The sequence below is a fragment of the Nicotiana attenuata genome, unplaced genomic scaffold (genome assembly GCF_001879085.1).
Source record: "Nicotiana attenuata strain UT unplaced genomic scaffold, NIATTr2, whole genome shotgun sequence".
NCBI classification, from domain to species: domain Eukaryota; kingdom Viridiplantae; phylum Streptophyta; class Magnoliopsida; order Solanales; family Solanaceae; genus Nicotiana; species Nicotiana attenuata.
Window position 1 is genome coordinate 21,132 of NW_017673605.1, and position 17,626 is coordinate 38,757.

The following is a 17,626-nucleotide window of genomic DNA, read 5'->3' on the forward strand; positions in this document are numbered from 1 at the left end:
AGGGTTTTGAAATTGGTAAATAAGTGGTCTAGCTTTTATAAATTTATAAAACATGATTGATTAAGGAAAATACTTTGGTTTGAGGAGGGTTATTTACATGATGCTAAAAGGTTTGTAACAAAGCGTGTCTAAATTTACCTTAGATTCAGAGGATTTTCAAAGGGAGAGGTTATTTGTCAAAAATTTCATAAAGGCATTAACTTTTGAAGTTCCAAATTTTTCTTTTGAAAATGAAGCTAAGATATTTTTCTTTCCTTTCTGAAATAAAAATTTTGTCGCTAAGTTCTGCATTTCATAATCTTAAAAGGAAATAAGGGTGAGGGAAATACATAATAGATAGCGAGCAGATTATAACTAGCGAACTAAGGATATACTACTAGCTAATTTCTCTTTTTAAACCCTATATTGTTGAAGTCTTGCCTAATTTCATATGATACTAAAACATGAAAAAAAAGGCACGTGTTCTAATATATGAGCTTTATATACATGAGAGATAAAATAACAATAAAAACATAACAAATACAACTAACATTAAACTAGTAGAAGCGGTAATCTAAATTAACGAGACAGTAATAACGATAAAGGAGTTGAGGGAAAGAGGACTGGACTCTATGATTGGGCCTCAAGAAGTGTAGGCCGAGTAGTAAAGATACGTGAACATGGCTGACTTTGGACTCCTAGACGAGATACAATAAGGCTGGTTTTGGGCCCGAGTTCATCAAGAACTCAGAGGCCCAAATAGATGTACATGTCAAAAGATAAGAAGTTCATTAGACATATATCAATTATATTTAGCACATTCTAACTACAGAACACACTTTGATATACGTGACAAATACATAAACAGATAAATGAAACCATAATCGGATTAATATGGCAGAGGATGAGTTGATGATGCGAGCCTAGTCGGGTAAAATCAGAGAGAACAGAGGGAAAAATATTGTTTGAGTTTACCTGGGTGGAGAGATATGAGATGCTGAACGTTGAAGCACAAGAAACCGCTGGTCATAACCATAATACCTAGAGGTCATTGCATTTGACCTATAGGTATCGAATATTGATGATGAAGCTAGCTAACATCTCTTGCTCGCTTTGATTTGAAAGGACGAGAGAAGAAATCAGGCGAGTTTGATGTTTCACCTTTTTGTCTGATTTCATAATTAGGGTTTTGAAATCGAATGGCGAAAATGGAATGAACGACGGAACCAAGAACGCAGGAAACAAAATGAACAACCATGCATGCCATGGATTTGAAAGGTCAGTAGCGATTTAAAGTTTCATCTCCGAGGTTAGGGTTTGGATTTGGGAGTTTTGATTTTTTGTGATGAAATAGGCAAAAATTAATTGAGAATCGTGGATATGAGAGACAAACAAGAAGATTTGAAATTGATTTTACCACCTTGCACTAATTTGTGCAAGGTCAGTTGATTGATGGAGTTTAGGGCAGACAAGAGAACAGAGATGAATGGGAAAGAAGGACGACTGTTCAAAGGGGAAATGAGTAGGGTTTTGGGAGATGGGGTTTGGCTATCTCGGAGTTATGGTCGAGGAAAGGGACCTGGGCCATTGAATCATTTGATCAGCAGCTAAGATTGCTTGTGTTTGTTTTGTGAGTGGGATTAGCGGGCGACATGGCATGCTCTCATTCATTGAGAATGGCATGGATTGCCAAATTGGAAAGGGATGGGGTGTTTGGACTGGGTTAATTCAGACTTGGGCATGGTATTTGGGATGGTTTCAATTTAGGGAATAGCCATTTCATTTTAAACGAAAGAATTGCAATTGTAGCCTTTCAGTTTTAAACTTTTTTAAAAATTAATTTTAATGAGCTTAAAAATTTCAATAAAATATGGTAAAATTATAATTACTATATGTTGCTAATAATTTTAATTAATTATCGATAAATGACACATATTTCGAATATAGCATTAATTTCAAAGTATTAACATAATAACCTAATTCACTGGAAATAAAGGAGTAATTTTGTCAAATTATAAAACCTATGCAATGTATATAAAAGTTATTTTATAATAGCAAAACATTTTTAGATACACAATATTAGTACTGCATAATTTTTGAGACTAATATTTAGTTATTTTATAAAAATAGATATTCATTAATAGAAAATACTTTTAATGTATTTATTGTAAATTGTTAAGCGTGAATAAACTAATTTTAAAAGGAGGGTCAAAATTGGACGTCAACAGCTACCCCTTTTTGACTGGAGACGATGAAAGGGTTTCTGGGCAAAAAAATTAAACCAAAGCCAATTTTGTCCCGACTTTAGGCATGCTTTGCCATAATGGCATGAAAATTATAAGTTGTGGAATTGAGTTGAGGAAGAATCTAGGAAAGTTTGGGAATAATGGGCCGAATTCTGACTTTGAATTGCTTACAGACCTTGGGATTAATGACGATCAGGCCTCATGTAGTTCTGAGTAGGGACTTTAGGAAGCGGCACTCTTAAAAATTTCCCCAGTATCGTGTTGTGACGAGGGGAGACGAAAGATTGGTCACTCACGATAGCTTGAATTTTGCGGCCTGATTTGAGTGATTCGAAATTTTGAGCTCGCTGGTCACTTTGAGGTGGGATCTTGAGACTGCTAGTGAGTTGTCTATCCCCATAGCGTTGTAGTTCGGTTTGCTTCTAAAAAGTAGTTCCACGTTGCGATGTTTATTCGTGCAAAACAAAATGAAATACAGACATTCCAATATATTATAATGTAAAATATATTAAGATGCGATGTAAATGATGCATGAATGATGATGCTTGGCTGCCGGCGAGCCGTTATTTGGGATTGGGATAACGGGATACTTGATCCTGACTCGATTTGTTAGACGGGTTGGGTACCGTTTCGCAGTTGTTGGAGCATTTGGAAATTGTCTCTGCTTGTTTTGAGAGCTTGATTGGTAAAGTGTATCTCTGCTTGCTGCGAGAGCTTTGCCCTGAGAAATGTCTCTGCTTGTTGGGACAACTTGATTTGCAGGGTGCGTCTCCGTTTGTTGGGAGAGTTTATCACTGAAAAATGTAAAGTAATCTCCGCTCGGGGGAGATCAAAATCATGCCTAAAGCTGCACGAACAAAATGTTAAAACATTCAAGGTAATAGCAATGAGAAATATTTGCATGCCCAAGAGATACTCTTGACAGTGAAGCTAAGTTACGGCTATCGATTGGCAGAATGTTGGTGACGAGGTTCACGATTTTCTATTCCGGCACTCACGATTGACAAAGCAGTTCTACGGATTGTTTGTCATTGGCGAAGTTTGCCGTTTGCTATATACAAGGCTCCAGTTGGCGAAGCAGACGTTCGATTTGTACAGGGTTCATCGATTGATTGAGCTAATGGTTTGTTATATACAAGGCTTCGATATGTTAAACTGCCATGCGATTTGTATATGGTGCCCCGATTGATTGAGCAAATGGTTTTCTATTTACAGGACTTCGATGAGGGAAGCCGTCGTATGATTTGTACAGGGTGCTCCGATAGATTGGGCAGACGGTTTGCTATTTATAGATTTCTGTGTCAGTTGTCTGATTTAGAAGCACCTGCAATGAATTCAAGACTTAGCTTTAGCTGCGCTCGAAAATTTATGTAATAGGAAGGAGAGCTAATCTTAGGCAAGTGGCAGCTCCGTCATTTGCCCTAGTGTGGTCCCAGCGATTCTTTACTCCTTGTTGACCCTCATCTCAAAGAAAACTTCATAATTGGGGGGGGGGGGGGGAGTTGATTTCTGTCGATCATGGTATTGACTTGCCCCAGCCTTTGACATGATTGCGCCATGGAGTTCGGTATATGGAACATATTACTTTATATATATATATTGAAAATACTTGTTTCTTTTAAGGAAAACTTCGTCCCTTTGATGTCGATCCTCCATGGTATATCTAACAATGCAGCTACTTTATATTGCAACTACGTCCTAATTAAGCTAATGCATGACAGAGGTCTCGTAAGGTTATGACCGAACCCTTTCAGGTTGCCTACGAATCCAAAATGGAATCTGGTCTGAACGTAGCTCATAGGATAATGATAACAGGCGATAAAATGGCCAAGCCAGACTCAGGAAGCCTACGTATCCAAAAGGAATCAAGACGGAACTTAGTTCAATTACAACACATGCAAAATGATGAGATTAAGAAAAGAAAATGGTTGAGTCTAATTCAGACAACCTACGTATCCAAGTGGAATCAAGCCAAAACGTAGTTCAATTACAAAAGATGACTGAATTCGATGAGGATTGCCTACGTATTCGTTTCTTAGGAAATAAAGTCGGCGTACTTCCTGAACAACATACAAATAGGACATTTGGTTTTTCTATTACAAGAGAAAGGGGGAGAGAAACCGAACCCTATGTGGGTTGCCGTTTTATCCCTCGGTGGGAAGTCTAGTTGAATGTAGTTCTGCTACATCAAAATCGTAACTCTATCTACCTTCAAGCATAATATCTCTTGATTGCGTCCGAGTTGATGAACTTAGTGCTGACTCTTTCATCTATTTCTGCTAAGATTAGAGCATTACCAGATAGTGCTCTGTGGACCACGTAAGGACGTTGTCAATTCGGTGCAAACTTCTCTATAGCTTATTCTTTATGGGGAATGATTTTCTTCAGAACTAACTGCCCCAGTATGAATTAGCGAGGCTTCACTCTTTTGTTAAATGCACTAGCCATCCTATTCTGGTATAACTGTCCATGACATACTGCATCCATTCTTTTCTCATCAATGAGCATGAGTTGTTCTTGTCTGACGGGTATCCACTTTGCACCGTCCAATTTTGCTTCTTGAATGACTCTTCAAGACAGTATTTCGACTTCTACGGGTAACATTTCTTCGATGCCGCATACCAACATGTATGGCATTGCACCAGTAGACGTTCTCATGGTAGTCCGGTAACCTAATAGAGTGAACGACAAATTCTCGTGCCATTGTATGTGATTGTCCACTATCTTTCGCAAATTCCTCTAGATATTTTTGTTAGCTGCCTCAACTGCCCCATTCATTTGTGTTCTGTAAGTTATGGAGTTGCGGTGGACGATTCTAAACTTCTCGCAGATTTCCCTCATGAGGTCACTATTGAGATTAGGAGTCTTGTCAGTGATGATAGACTCTGGTATCCCAAATCTGCAAATGATGTTGTTCCGGCCAAAATCTGCAGCTAGCTTCTTTGTGATGGCCTTGTAAGTAGATTCCTCAACCCATATGGTGAAACGGTTGATGGCTACCAAAATGAAACGATGTCCAATTGACGCTACAGGCTCTATGGGTACTATCACGTCCATGCCCCAAGCGGCGAATGTAAGGCCATGGAAAATATCGCTTAGTTATTTAGGATTTTGTGGTGCCAGGTAGGATAATTATAATATTTTATGTGATATTAATATTATGGACATCAATTGGATATAGTAATAAGTGTATTAGTCTTATAATAAGTAATGTGGGATCTAAGGAGAAGCCTAAGTCTAAGTCAAGTTGGAAAATTACATAATAGGCTAAAATTCCAAATGAGTTCGCACAAGTCCACACTTTGGATGAGCATACCTCTATATATATATATATATATATATATATATATATATATATATATATATATATAACAACCTATCAAATGATATATCTTCGAGTCTAGTTTCTAACGCTTAAAACCGTTCGTCATTTGGACATTCCTACAAAATGTTATGATCAAATTACCAAAGTCTGGCATAATGCAATTTTTGCAGCCATTCTGCGACCATTATGCGACCGCAAAAGTGGTTATGCGATCGCGAAATGGTCGCCGACCTGTCCAGTGAAGCCCAATTCTGGGCACCAATTTTGCGATCCATTCTATGACCCACATACCCGTTCTGCGGTCCATTATGCGACCGCAGACCCGATTTCGGAGGCTTTAATTCCCTATTTTCATAACCCGACCCCATTTTGATAAATAGGCTTTGGTGCTTATTTTTGGGCGATTTTTTGAGAGTTTTAGATAGAGGTAAGAGAATTCTAGAGAGAGAAGAAGGAAGGCTAACATTTGAATCATTCAATCTTGCATCAATCTTCAAGAATCAAGCAAACCAATCACAAGATGTTCATCTAAGAGGTAAGGTTCTATACACTAGACATTAATTTCGCGTTTTGGGGTATAAGATGGGTGATAGAGGTATGATTCTTTGATGTAATAGTATTATGTATACATGCATGTACAAATAAGGTTTGTGGGAAGATTGTTGAACACAAATAAGTAAAGATTGGGTTGAAGAATGAAGGAAATCTTGTAGAAGAGCTTTGAAATCAAAATGCACAACTAGTATTTGATAAAATGCTCAAATGAGCCGAAACCATAATTATCTTCCTAATTTGTGTTCGATTTTGTTATGTCTCAAAATAGATTGGGATTTCTAGAATTTCCGGAATGTTGTAGTAACTTAAGGAAAGCTTAAACAAGGTATGTATGGCTAAACCACTTTCTTCTTAGAATCGAACCCCTGGTATTCGTGTAATTTGTGTAAGTTCCTAAATTGATCATACTAGAATCGTTGCCCTAATGTGTTGTGTTGAATGATTTATGTTCAATGATTGTTCTAAATGTTTATCATGTCGTCATGCAATTTGAGAATGTGTTTAAAATGTGAAATATATGTATTGAGAATGGTCAAGAATACATGTCAAGAATCGAATAAAGATTGTTGTGCCAATTTGTATGTAAAGCCTGTGTGTGATTAAGATTTTTCATGCATTCCCCTATGTATGCAATGCCTCATAGGATAGGCCTTATTGATGTGAATGATAATGTTATTTGATCATATAAGAAGGGAAACTTGAATTGTAAGATGCAGCCAAGTGCCAAGCACGATTTAATAAATGAGGCTACCGTGCCATGTAATGAAAGATGAGAAAGAAATGTGCATTGAGATGAACGATTGAAAGGATGATGTGTCAGAAGAGATGGCCTAGCCGATCGGGCCGTGATCGGACACCATGTCGCACACATGGTGGTAATTGTGCAGGATTGATTGATTGAAATTGTTAATATGGTGGATGTCTCAAGGGAGACGACCTAGTCGATCGGGTCAAGATCGGACTCCGTGTAGGAACACGGTGGTATTGTGGATTGTGGCACATGGCACGGAGATTATCAACTTAATAAGATGGAAATTTAACCTGAGATTTTGTGATCCTTTCTTAATGTTTTTCGTATTTGTTTGAAGCTCTTATTATACATCATGACTCTTTCCTCTATGTTTCATTGTTCATTCTATTAAGATGGTGTTTTAGCTTTACATACTAGTACTATTCGACAGTACTAACATCCCTTTTGTCGGGGGCGCTACATCTTTAAATGGATGTAGGTGGTTCCAAGACAGACAGTGTTGATCGTAGCTAGTGGTGTATCCTCTTCTCCCAGTAGTCTCGGTGAGCCCCCACTTCATCACAGGGTTATATTCTATATCTTTTGGTTCTATTATTACTATGTTTTGAGGTATTGTCGGGGCCTTGTCGTCGGCGTTGTCATAACACTCTCTTTTGCATCTTTAGAGGCTCCGTAGACATTTTGTGGGTTGTTTATGGGTGCTAGAAAGGTCCGATGAATTATGTTGCGTTCGGACTCTTGTCTCACTAAATCGTAATGTGTATGTATTTTGGGAACTTAACAACGATGTAGTAAAATGAAATTAATTAGTAATGTTTATATATACACCCCTTCAATTGTTTAAGTAATGAAAACATGCCTCATCTTGGTCATAAGTGAGTTGGGTAGAAAGTGTCTAATAGGCTTGCTCGACCGGGTTCACTCGGTTGAACGTCGGTCACGCTCCTCGAGGTTGGGACATGACCACGAAAGGCCAGGGTGAACCCATCACATTTAAGTCATTTGGTGGAACTAGGATGATGTCTCGGTGAATATAGGACTAGTGAAACTTTCTTACATAGCGGATGCTGTCGCTTTCCATTGTCATCCAAAAGTATCCAGCTCAAATCTTCTTGGCTAGCATGAAACTATTCATGTGGGGTCCGCACGTCCCTGCGTGTATTTCTTCCAATAGTCTTGTTGCTTCATCGGCGTCTAGACATCTTAGCAAACCTAAGTTTGGGGTCCTCCTGTACAAGACTTAGCCATTGAGGAAAAAGTGGTTTGCCAACTTCACGAGGGCTCGCTTTTGACCATTAGTAGCATTTTCTGGGTACTCCTGGCTCGCAAAGGAACTTCTTGATTTCGTGATACCAAGGTTTACCTTCTGGTTCTTTATTCACATGCAAGCAATATGCATGTTGATCTCTAATTTCTATCTCGATGGGGTCTATGTAGTTCTTATCTGGATGCTGAATCATGAATGATAATATCGCGAGGGCGTCTGCGAACTCGCTTTTAACTCTTGGGAAATGCGTGAACTCTTTCTTCGTGCACATCCTGCATAGTTCCTTCATGTAGTGCAGGTATGACAATATTTTGACATTATTCGTTGACCATTCTTCTTGCACTTGGTATATCAATAAATCGGAATCTCCTATAACCAAACGTTCATTGATCTTCATGTCGACAGCCATTTTGATGCCACGGATGCATGCCTCGTACTCATCCATATTATTAGTACAAGGGAATCTTATCTTTGCCGATGCTGGATAGCGTTGCCCTGATTTCTAAATCAGGACTGCCCAATCCCCACTCTTTTGAAGTTTGCTACTCCATCGAAAAACATCCTCTATCCAGGGTATCATTCTACAAGGTGTTCCCCGGCAAATAGTACTTCTTTATTGGGGAAATACGTGGTATGTGGTTCGTAATGCCCATCCATTGGATTCTCGGCAAGGTGGTCGGCTAAAGCTTGTCCTTTGATAGCCTTCTGAGTTCTGTACATGTTTACCCTGGAAATGGTAATAACAATTAAATTTGATTATGTGAGGTTTTAAAAATACGTGATCTATTTTTATGCTAGTTGTTATGTAGTTGATGCTATACAAAAGACTTAGAGACGAGATTAGAGCTTGAGAGCAATGTAATAACCAAACCGAATGATTAATAATCGGAGCCTCGAGCATGGCTTATTCGAGGACCTCCGGGTCGAGTCCGAAGCTCGGCTGGGAGCTATCGGGGGTAATCAATGGGCGACTAACAGTAGGAATAAAATCAATGATGGCTCTTTATGACCAATAATAATCAATTAATGATGAACAATAAATAGAACACAATGAATGCGAGCTATAAATGAAGTAATGAACTCAAGAGAGTGTGTTTGAGAGCAGAGAGGATGTTCTTCTATATTTTTGTATGGAGCATGAGATCTTTTACAAAATGACAAGGATCCCCTTTATATATGGAGAGGAATCCCAACATAGTACAAAAATGCATTAGTTACAAAGATATGGGGCAGGTATAGCCACCTAATGCCTTGATTCGTTTTCAGACTAGTCCACTAGGCTTTGTCAGCTCTAGTCACGTGCCTTCGGAATGCCACCTTGAGTCACGGAGACAGTTGATTCACATTGTCCCGGGGCCGGTCATTACTATAACATCTTGAAGTCAAACTGTCTCGAAATCGACCGTCGAGGATTCTTGGAGTCGAACACTAGAAGCCCTCGAGATGCCGTGATGCTTGTGAAATTGGGCCATTGATTTCTACCGTATACAGACAGTCCCAGTGTTTCTTAGAGTGGAACTATAAGAAACGACTTTGATATCCATCTCTTCGAACTTCCCGTGATGATGTCATATTGATGGTGTAGGCCTTTGTGATAACTGAAATGTACCGTCAGTCCACTTTTTCAGAATTATTCACTTCACTGTCGACCTTTATTCTTCAAAACAATAATATCATCTTCTGTCCATTTTTCAAAAATACATTGATTGCTCCTGCCGATATGTCTTTCAAAGACATTAATGGGGCCGCCGGTTACGCTGCCACCCCCTATAAAAGGGAACCTCCTGGAACCATTTCCTCATTCGAGAGTTTTCCCATATCCTTTCACCTATTCCTTCTCTTCATCCTCATCCATTGATATCTCGAATGTTTAAGGCCCGTGGCATTTTCCTAGGGCTTCCCCTTATTGAGCCAGGTTACATCGGCTCGTCGTCGTCGTCGTCGTTGTTGTTGTTACTATCGTGGTTGGCTCGAGGCGATGAGATAGGGGGACGACTTTTTCCGACTTAGGAGGATGTTTGGACTCTACACCGCTGCTCGGGAGGGCGTTCAAACTATACACCGCCGCTCACCTCCCTACTTCGGCCTGGTGTGGCACTTCATCCCCTTTACCTCTCAAGGGATGAAATGGAACAACCGGCCGCTTAACTTGCACGACACAATGTCCCATGAAGTGGACTTTAAGTAGCCGTGCAGGTAGAGCCGGCGCCTGCCAAATCTCCCATCGGGCCATGGTATCCTCGGCCTGATAAAAGCCTTTGGCCCTAGACGGGCTATGGATCTCTTCTCTGCTTCTTCTGCATCACTTTCCTCTTATTCATCCTGTCCCTTGAAGATGCTACTGCTGGAGATCGAGATGAGACCGTTGAGGAGGCGATGCCCGAACATACTACCGCCGAGGATGCTCCCCGGAGAATAGGCTAGGATCTGGGCTTTAATTATATATGTACATCCTTCTGCTTCTTTGTTTCTGTGTAAGGACCCTTCGTGGGCTTTTGTAATCATATGTAAGGACCTCTCGTGGGCTTTGTAATCGTTGTTTATTAATGGAAAAGATGTTTCTTCAAATTGTCTTTGATTTGTGCATTATTTCCCCTTGTCTGCTTTTGTGAAGAATATGAATGCGTGATCCTACTAACTGGTATGGATATCGAGCCCGGGCATAAGTATTTCTCTAGCTCTTGATTGATTAACACGGCTCCCCGCAGAACCCTTTGCTGTTCCTTGGGCCGAGCCCGTATTGGACTGATAAACTCGAGTCGTCGGGACCCCGACTTCGGGTTGTATAGAGACTACCCTTAGGCTTTCGAGAGCAGTCCCCGAGTGGGGGTTTTCTCAAGGCGTTGTAGATAGATCCCAGATGAGGGTTTAACCGGGTTTAGATGGTACCCCGAGGCCAAACCCATATGAGTAGAGTTTAAGCGCTTATTATATTCTTGAGAGAAGCCCTCGAGATCGGGTAACATCTCGGGACTTGTAATGACGTTGATGGTTTTCTGGAGCCAATCATCCTCTTGGTGGAGGCCCTTGAGATCGGGTACCATCTCGGGATTTATAGCGATATTAATAGTTTACTTGGAGCCTATCTTCTTTTTGTGGAGGTCCTCGAGGTCGGGTACCACCTGGGGACTTGCAATGCTGCCAATGGCTTCTTAGAGCCTAACTTCTTTTTTATGGAGGTCCTTGAGGTCGAGTACCACCTCGGGACTTGGTTGGCGCGGGGTTTTCGACCTTGAAGCGTCGTATGGCGACGTCGAGTGTAGGACATGGTTACGAAAATACGAAGGCAATTTTGCCGGTGTATCTTTCCGAAGCGATAAAAGCTTTAGCCAATATTCTAGTCGGCCTTTGGGGTAGGCAGGTGGTCGCCGCTTTTCCCATATATAGGGTTGTCTTCGCCCTTTTGGAGATTCCGCTATTCTGAGCATTTATCCGCTCTCATAGATTTCTCCTCTCTTGCGCCAATTTTCCTTTAAATCAAAGCTTTCGCCCAAGTCTTCATTTCCCCTTCCTTCATTTTACTATAGCTATGGCTGCAATGCCCGAATCCGCTCAGCAAGGAGAAAAGAGCTCCGCCTCTAGGCGCTTTGCTTTGGGAGGGAATCTCCTGCCAGAAAAGACTCCAAACGTTCGAGTTTATCGGGATTATGCCTCGAAGTTCATTTCTTTAATACGATAGGAGCTCCTTAAGTTGCTGATGAAGGACTGTGGATGGGGGGAAAAGGTAGCATTATGGGTACCTTCCCTGGAGGAGAGCATCATGGATCATGCCGAGGGGTTTTTGAACGTGTACACGTGCCCTTTCACGCTAGGCCCCCCTGATAGGGTTGTGCTTGACTTCTGTCGGAAATACCGGGTCACCTTAGCGCAGATTCATCCGTCATTTTGGCGGATAGTATTGATGATGAGGTTTTTCGCAGAGAAGGCAGGGTTTGAATTCACACTCAGTCATCTTATTAGGCTGCACCGACCTTTTCACCATCGAGGTCTCTTAACCTTACGATGCCGGTCGGCCACGCCTTTCCTTGTTGATGATGAACAAGAGGGAGATTGGGAGTGGATGAGTCGATTCGTCCGAGTACGGACTGTTGATATTATCCCCGTGGAGTTTTTGCCATTCCCTGAGGAATGGAATTATACACGTAAGTTGTACACTCGTGCTTTCGTATTTTTTTAATTATGACAAAAGAGTGTTCTGTAAATGTGCCCTCTTTCCCTATTCTACGACAATTTCATTTATGCCGTGTGAGGTCCCTGATCTGCCAAATTGGGCTCGGGAGTTGGCGGCTCACTCGACCTGCGATGAGTGTAAGTGACGAGCTTTGTTTAGGGGCAAATGGGAGGCAAAACATCATGGTATGTGCTGTGCGATCTGTTCCCTTCCCTTTTTTCAGTTGGAAAAGCACTTTCGCTTTATGAGCACTAACCCTGTTATTTCAGGCATCGGGGAGCCATCTGAGGCGGGGCCACGCCCCGTTGGAGATGGAGAAGGGTTACTAACCTCTGGGCTAAAGAACGATGACAATAAGCAAGAGATACCTTAGTAGGGAGACGTTGCTCAAAGATAGGTGAACCTGGACCGGGGGCCCGGAATGGAAGTATTGACTAAGTTTGCCGCGCCTATGATTTATGGCTTTGGAAGGGCAGTTTCTCCTCCGTTGTCGTCCTCTTTTTCCGTCGGAGGTACTTCGAGGGATACTCGAAACCTGGGATCATATGAAACGAGCGATCGTGCCCCGACCGAGGTCGACTCTTTCAGAGCTGAGGGGGCCAGGCTAGTAGATGTGCGCTCGACCTTCGAGGAAGCCCAGCGACTTCACTATGCGGTGAGTTTTGGCACAGGCCTTTCGAGTTTCGTGCCTTCCCTTCTTTATTGGGTTTTCTTTTGCAAGCTTTTGACAAGCTTAAGTTCGAGCTGCTTCGCCGTGAGGCCAGGCGGCGGAAAGCTCTGGATAAGGAGAAATCCCTTAGGCTCCTTTGCGATGAAAGGGAAGTCGAGCTGGCACGCATACGGTATGAGGCGAGTCGGAGCTTGAATTATGAGAGCTATTTGATGGAGCAGGTAGTTTTTGCTCCAAGCGAGTGTGTTTCTCTCTTCTATCTCCTGAGACTAATGTTTCGTTTATTTCAGTTGCAGAAAAATACGGAGGACCTGGAGCGCCTTCAGAACGAAGCTAGCCGAGCGAAGCGCGAGTATTATGAGTTAAAGGCTCAAGCAGAGGTTCAGGCCTCCGCGGGGAAGGGTGCTCTGACTAAAGCCTCCGCTCTTCAGGTTCAACTTTGCTTAGTTCGTGATAATAGCTCAGTTCGAACAAATATGATTACGAAGCTTGAGACTGAGCTTTTGAAGATAACGACCGAGGTTGTGGACACCCGAGCTGAAGCCGTAATGACCAAACCGTAGCTAACCAGAAAGTGGCGGTCTATTTGAAGGACACTGCTGATGCTCAAGCTGAACTGAGAAAGGTTCTCGATCGCGAGGGCAGGAGCAAGGAATATGCTCGGTGTAAGTCTCGAAGGAAATCCCTCGAGGAGATCGGTGCTAGGGGCTTTGACCTCTAGGAAGAGGTAAAGCGGGCGAGGGAAGACGAACGTGGCGCTAAGTCACTTCTGTACGATGCAGAGGATAGCAAGGATGAGGCCGACGGGCCATAGCCCTCAAGGGGGACATAGATTTCCTTTTCTGATCTTGTACCTAGTACTTTCAAAGTATGTTGTAAATGGAGCTTGTATTTTTTCGCATGTATGTACAAAGAGGAAACCTCGCGGTTTTGTTTCTTCTGCATTTCTTTATGCCTTGAGTTTAGCCAGATAAACTGGCCTTTTGAGTTGAGAGGAATCCTTGGATTCGTGGTGTGGCCCTGGGGCTCATTATGCTGGCCCGCAGGCTCTTACGCGCTCGGTCGATGTGAACTTTTAGTATAAGTCGGCGACAACGGCTCTTATGCTTTTGCTCTTAGGAAGATTTAGTTAACTACTTTGGGTTCAGTCTCCGAGTCGGGTTTCGACTCGAGCTCATTTGGCCCTCAAGTTTTGAATTTAGAGTTGGCCCTTAGACTCTTATGCGTTGGGTCGGTACGACCTTTTATGCGGGCCGGCGACAATGGCTCTTACGCCATTGGTCGATGCGACCTTTTATGTGGGCCGGCGACACCGGCTCTTACGCCTTGGGTCGATGCGACCTTTTATGTGGGCTGGCGACAATGGCTCTTATGACTTGGGTCGATGCGACCTTTTATGTAGGCTATATTTTTCACTCGATAAGGATTTTTTGAAAGTGTTTGCCTGACTCTTCGACGGTTTAGTAGAAAACCTCGATTGCGAGTCGTTATAAGGCGATGATCGAGAACCTCATGAGGTTTGGCTCGGAGGCTGAGTATCTCGAAGACGGTGTTTAGGAGCTGACATAGTCGAAGCTCTATTGTCTATGTCGAGGGTAGCCTGTTTAACCGGTTCTTTTCGAAGTAGATTCGAAGTAATTGAAGGCCTGGGATTTTGTTGCGGCGGTCGGGCGTCCTTGAATCGCGTTAGTTTGGCTGGTACAACCTTGTGACTGTAGTTATTTGTGTTGGGCCGGAGCCATTTAGTCCACAGTGAATTAGTTTTGTCGTCTATATCGAGGGTATGCCTTTTAGGGGTCTTACAAGTTCGATATATAGCCTTAACTTTGAGATCGGGTTTATGTCTTTAGTAAGGTCTTACAAGTTTTACATGCCTTTGAGGTCTTACAGTTTTGGATACGTGGTACAAGTACGACTCATGCCTTGCTTGAGGTCTTACAGATATTGCCGCTTGGTACAAGCATGGTTCATGCCTTGCTTGAGATCTTACAAATATTATCACTTGGTACAAGTGTGGTTCATGTCTTGCTTGAGGTCATACAGATATTGTTGTTGCCTTATACAGGTCTTACGAGACCCAGGCTGCCCATTTGGGGTCTTATGGCCTCGGATTTTTGATAAGTTGATGGAGATGGCGATTGACGGCAGTCCCCGAGTTGTCGAGGATTTCTCGGCTCGGGAGCCATTGCGATGGAGATGGCGATTGACGTTAGTCCCCGAGTTATCGAGGATTTCTCGGCTCGGGAGCCATTGCGATGGAGATGGCGATTGACGGCAGTCCCCGAGTTATTGAGGATTTCTCGGCTCGGGAGCCATTACTTGCAAACTTGGTATTGCCTCACTGAGGGCTTACAATTCCGGAGTTTCCGACCCGGGGGTCTTGTGGAAAGTATTGTTCGATTACTTTGTACAAGTATACATGTTTTTGCTGTCAGGGGCCTGGTTATTCTATACGGACATGGTTCGTTCAAACGTTTGGCTCGGTACATCATTTTCCTATCGAGACCCCATTCGGCGTATACTGGCTTCTCCGAGTAGGTGACCTTCCGGGGGGATGCCCCCCAGTANGTGACCTTCCGGGGGGGGGGGGGGGGGAGGGGAATAGGGCTCGTGTGGACTTGGGTTTTCGATGCCAGTTCCCGAGTTTTCGGGACATTATTGGCTTTGGAGCTGTTTTGTGATCTCAGTGTTGCCTCATTGAGTTAGGAGCTCATTGAGGGCATATGAGCTAGGAGCTCATTGAGGGCATATGAATTAGGAGCTCTGACCCGGGGGTCACATTGCTTTGAGTTGTCGACGCTAGTCCCCGAGTGTTTGGGACGTTTTTGACAGAGGAGCCGTTTTTGCAAAAATACCGAGTCTCTTTTGTATCGTGAAATGCTTTGATGGAAAGTATTCTTCGATTACTTTGTACAATTATACATTTTTTTGCTGTCAGGGGCCTGATTATTCTATACGAACACGGTTCGTTCGATCGTTTGGCCCGGTACATCATTTTCCTATCGAGACCCTCTTCGACGTATATTGGCTTCTCCGAGTAGGTGACCTTTCGGGTGGGAGGGGGGGATGCCCCCCAGTATTCGAGGTTGATTGCAAAAGAAGCCTTGAATACTTCGTTGAGTCTTCCTTAGATAGCATATGGATGTTGCCTCATTAAAAACCTTGCCGGTAAAACCCTTTTTGGGATAAAAACTCGATCAAAGGAAAAGAGTGCAACACATGCTTTTGAAACCTAAGGCCTTCGAGTTGGAGAGTGCTTTGGCCGTTTCGATTGAATACCTGCACTAAGGTCAGTGTAGAATTTGATTGAAAGAGAAAGGAGGCGGTCATACCTTAGTGTAGAATGTTCCGGCGATGTTTTCGATCGTTTGTCATGAGGACGTGGTACGGTCCTTTGCTTCATTTGGTTCGGACATAGCCGAGGGCGTAGCTTACTATCGCTATTTTACGGTTTGATAATCCTTTGGCTCCTTCGAGGGCGGAGGCACTGGTATCGGCGTTACATCGTGTACTGCGAACATTTCCCTTGCCGCATGCTGCTCCCGTAGACGGTTTTAATTCCCTCTTTTGTCAGGAATTTCATCATTTGATGGAGGGTGGACGGAACCGCTCTCATGCAGTGTATCCATGGCCTTCCGAGCAAGGCGTTATACCTCATTTATTCTTCGGTGACATGGAATTTGCCATTTTGGGTTGTGTCGGCCACATTGACTGGAAGGGTGATTTCCCCTTTTGTTGTTTCGCTCGCCATGTTGAATCTATTGAGGACTCGTGAGGCGGGCACGATTTGGTCGAGCAACCCGAGCTGCTCTACGACTCTCGACCTGATAATATTGGCCGAGATACCTGGATCCACGAGTACACGTTTAAATTGAAATGTATTTACAAGGAAAGAGATTACCAGTACGTTGTTGTGAGGTTGAGACAAGTTCTCGACGTCCTCGTTGCTGAATGTGAGGGAGTCCTCGGGTATGTAACCCTGAGTTCGTTTTTCTCTGGTGACGGATATTTTTGTTCTTCTCATCATAGGCTGCTGTGGGGCATCGATGCCTCCCAAGATCATGTGGATGACATGTTGTGGCTCATCCGTTTCGTTCTTCCTGGCCGCCTCTCTTTCTCGGAACTGATTTTTGGCCCGGTCGCTTAGGAATTCTCGGAGGTGACCTTTATTGTGTAGTCTGGCTAATTCTTCTCGGAGCTGGTGGCAATCCTCGGTCCTGTGGCCGTGCGTGTTGTGAAATTCACACACAATGTTATGATTCCTTTGCGAAGGATCTGATTGTACAGGCCTGGGCCACCTGGCGCCTCTGATTTTACAGATGGCGAACACGATGTCTGATACGTCCTCGTTGAAAATGTATTTCGACAACCGAGGTGCCTCCATTGGCCCTGTGTGCCTATCAAATCCGGCTCTGTTGATGAGTCCCCGAGGATTCTGTCCTCGGTCCATCCTTCGATCGTTGCGGGGTGTGTTGCGCCTCGGTGCGTTTCTCCTATCCTCGACGCATGGCTGGTACCTTTCTTTGTTTGGTGTGGCTGCTGTGCCAGAAGCCTGCTTGGGTATCGGTTGTGAACGTCCGACCAGGTCACGGCAGGATATTCAAATAGATTCGGTTTCAACTTCTTCGAAGCCACCGAGCTTCGCTCATTCAGACCTTGAGT

General features: G+C 43.2%; 1 protein-coding gene across 1 annotated transcript; it reads right to left on the reverse strand.

Moving 5' to 3' along the window:
- Positions 1 to 4,964: 4,964 nt before the first annotated feature.
- Positions 4,965 to 8,568, reverse strand: LOC109216839. Its single transcript, XM_019381039.1, has 2 exons — positions 8,220 to 8,568; positions 4,965 to 5,221 (listed from the first exon to the last, which is right to left on the reverse strand). The coding sequence occupies exons 1-2, from the start codon at positions 8,566 to 8,568 to the stop codon at positions 4,965 to 4,967; spliced, it is 606 nt and encodes a 201-aa protein (XP_019236584.1).
- Positions 8,569 to 17,626: the final 9,058 nt, after the last annotated feature.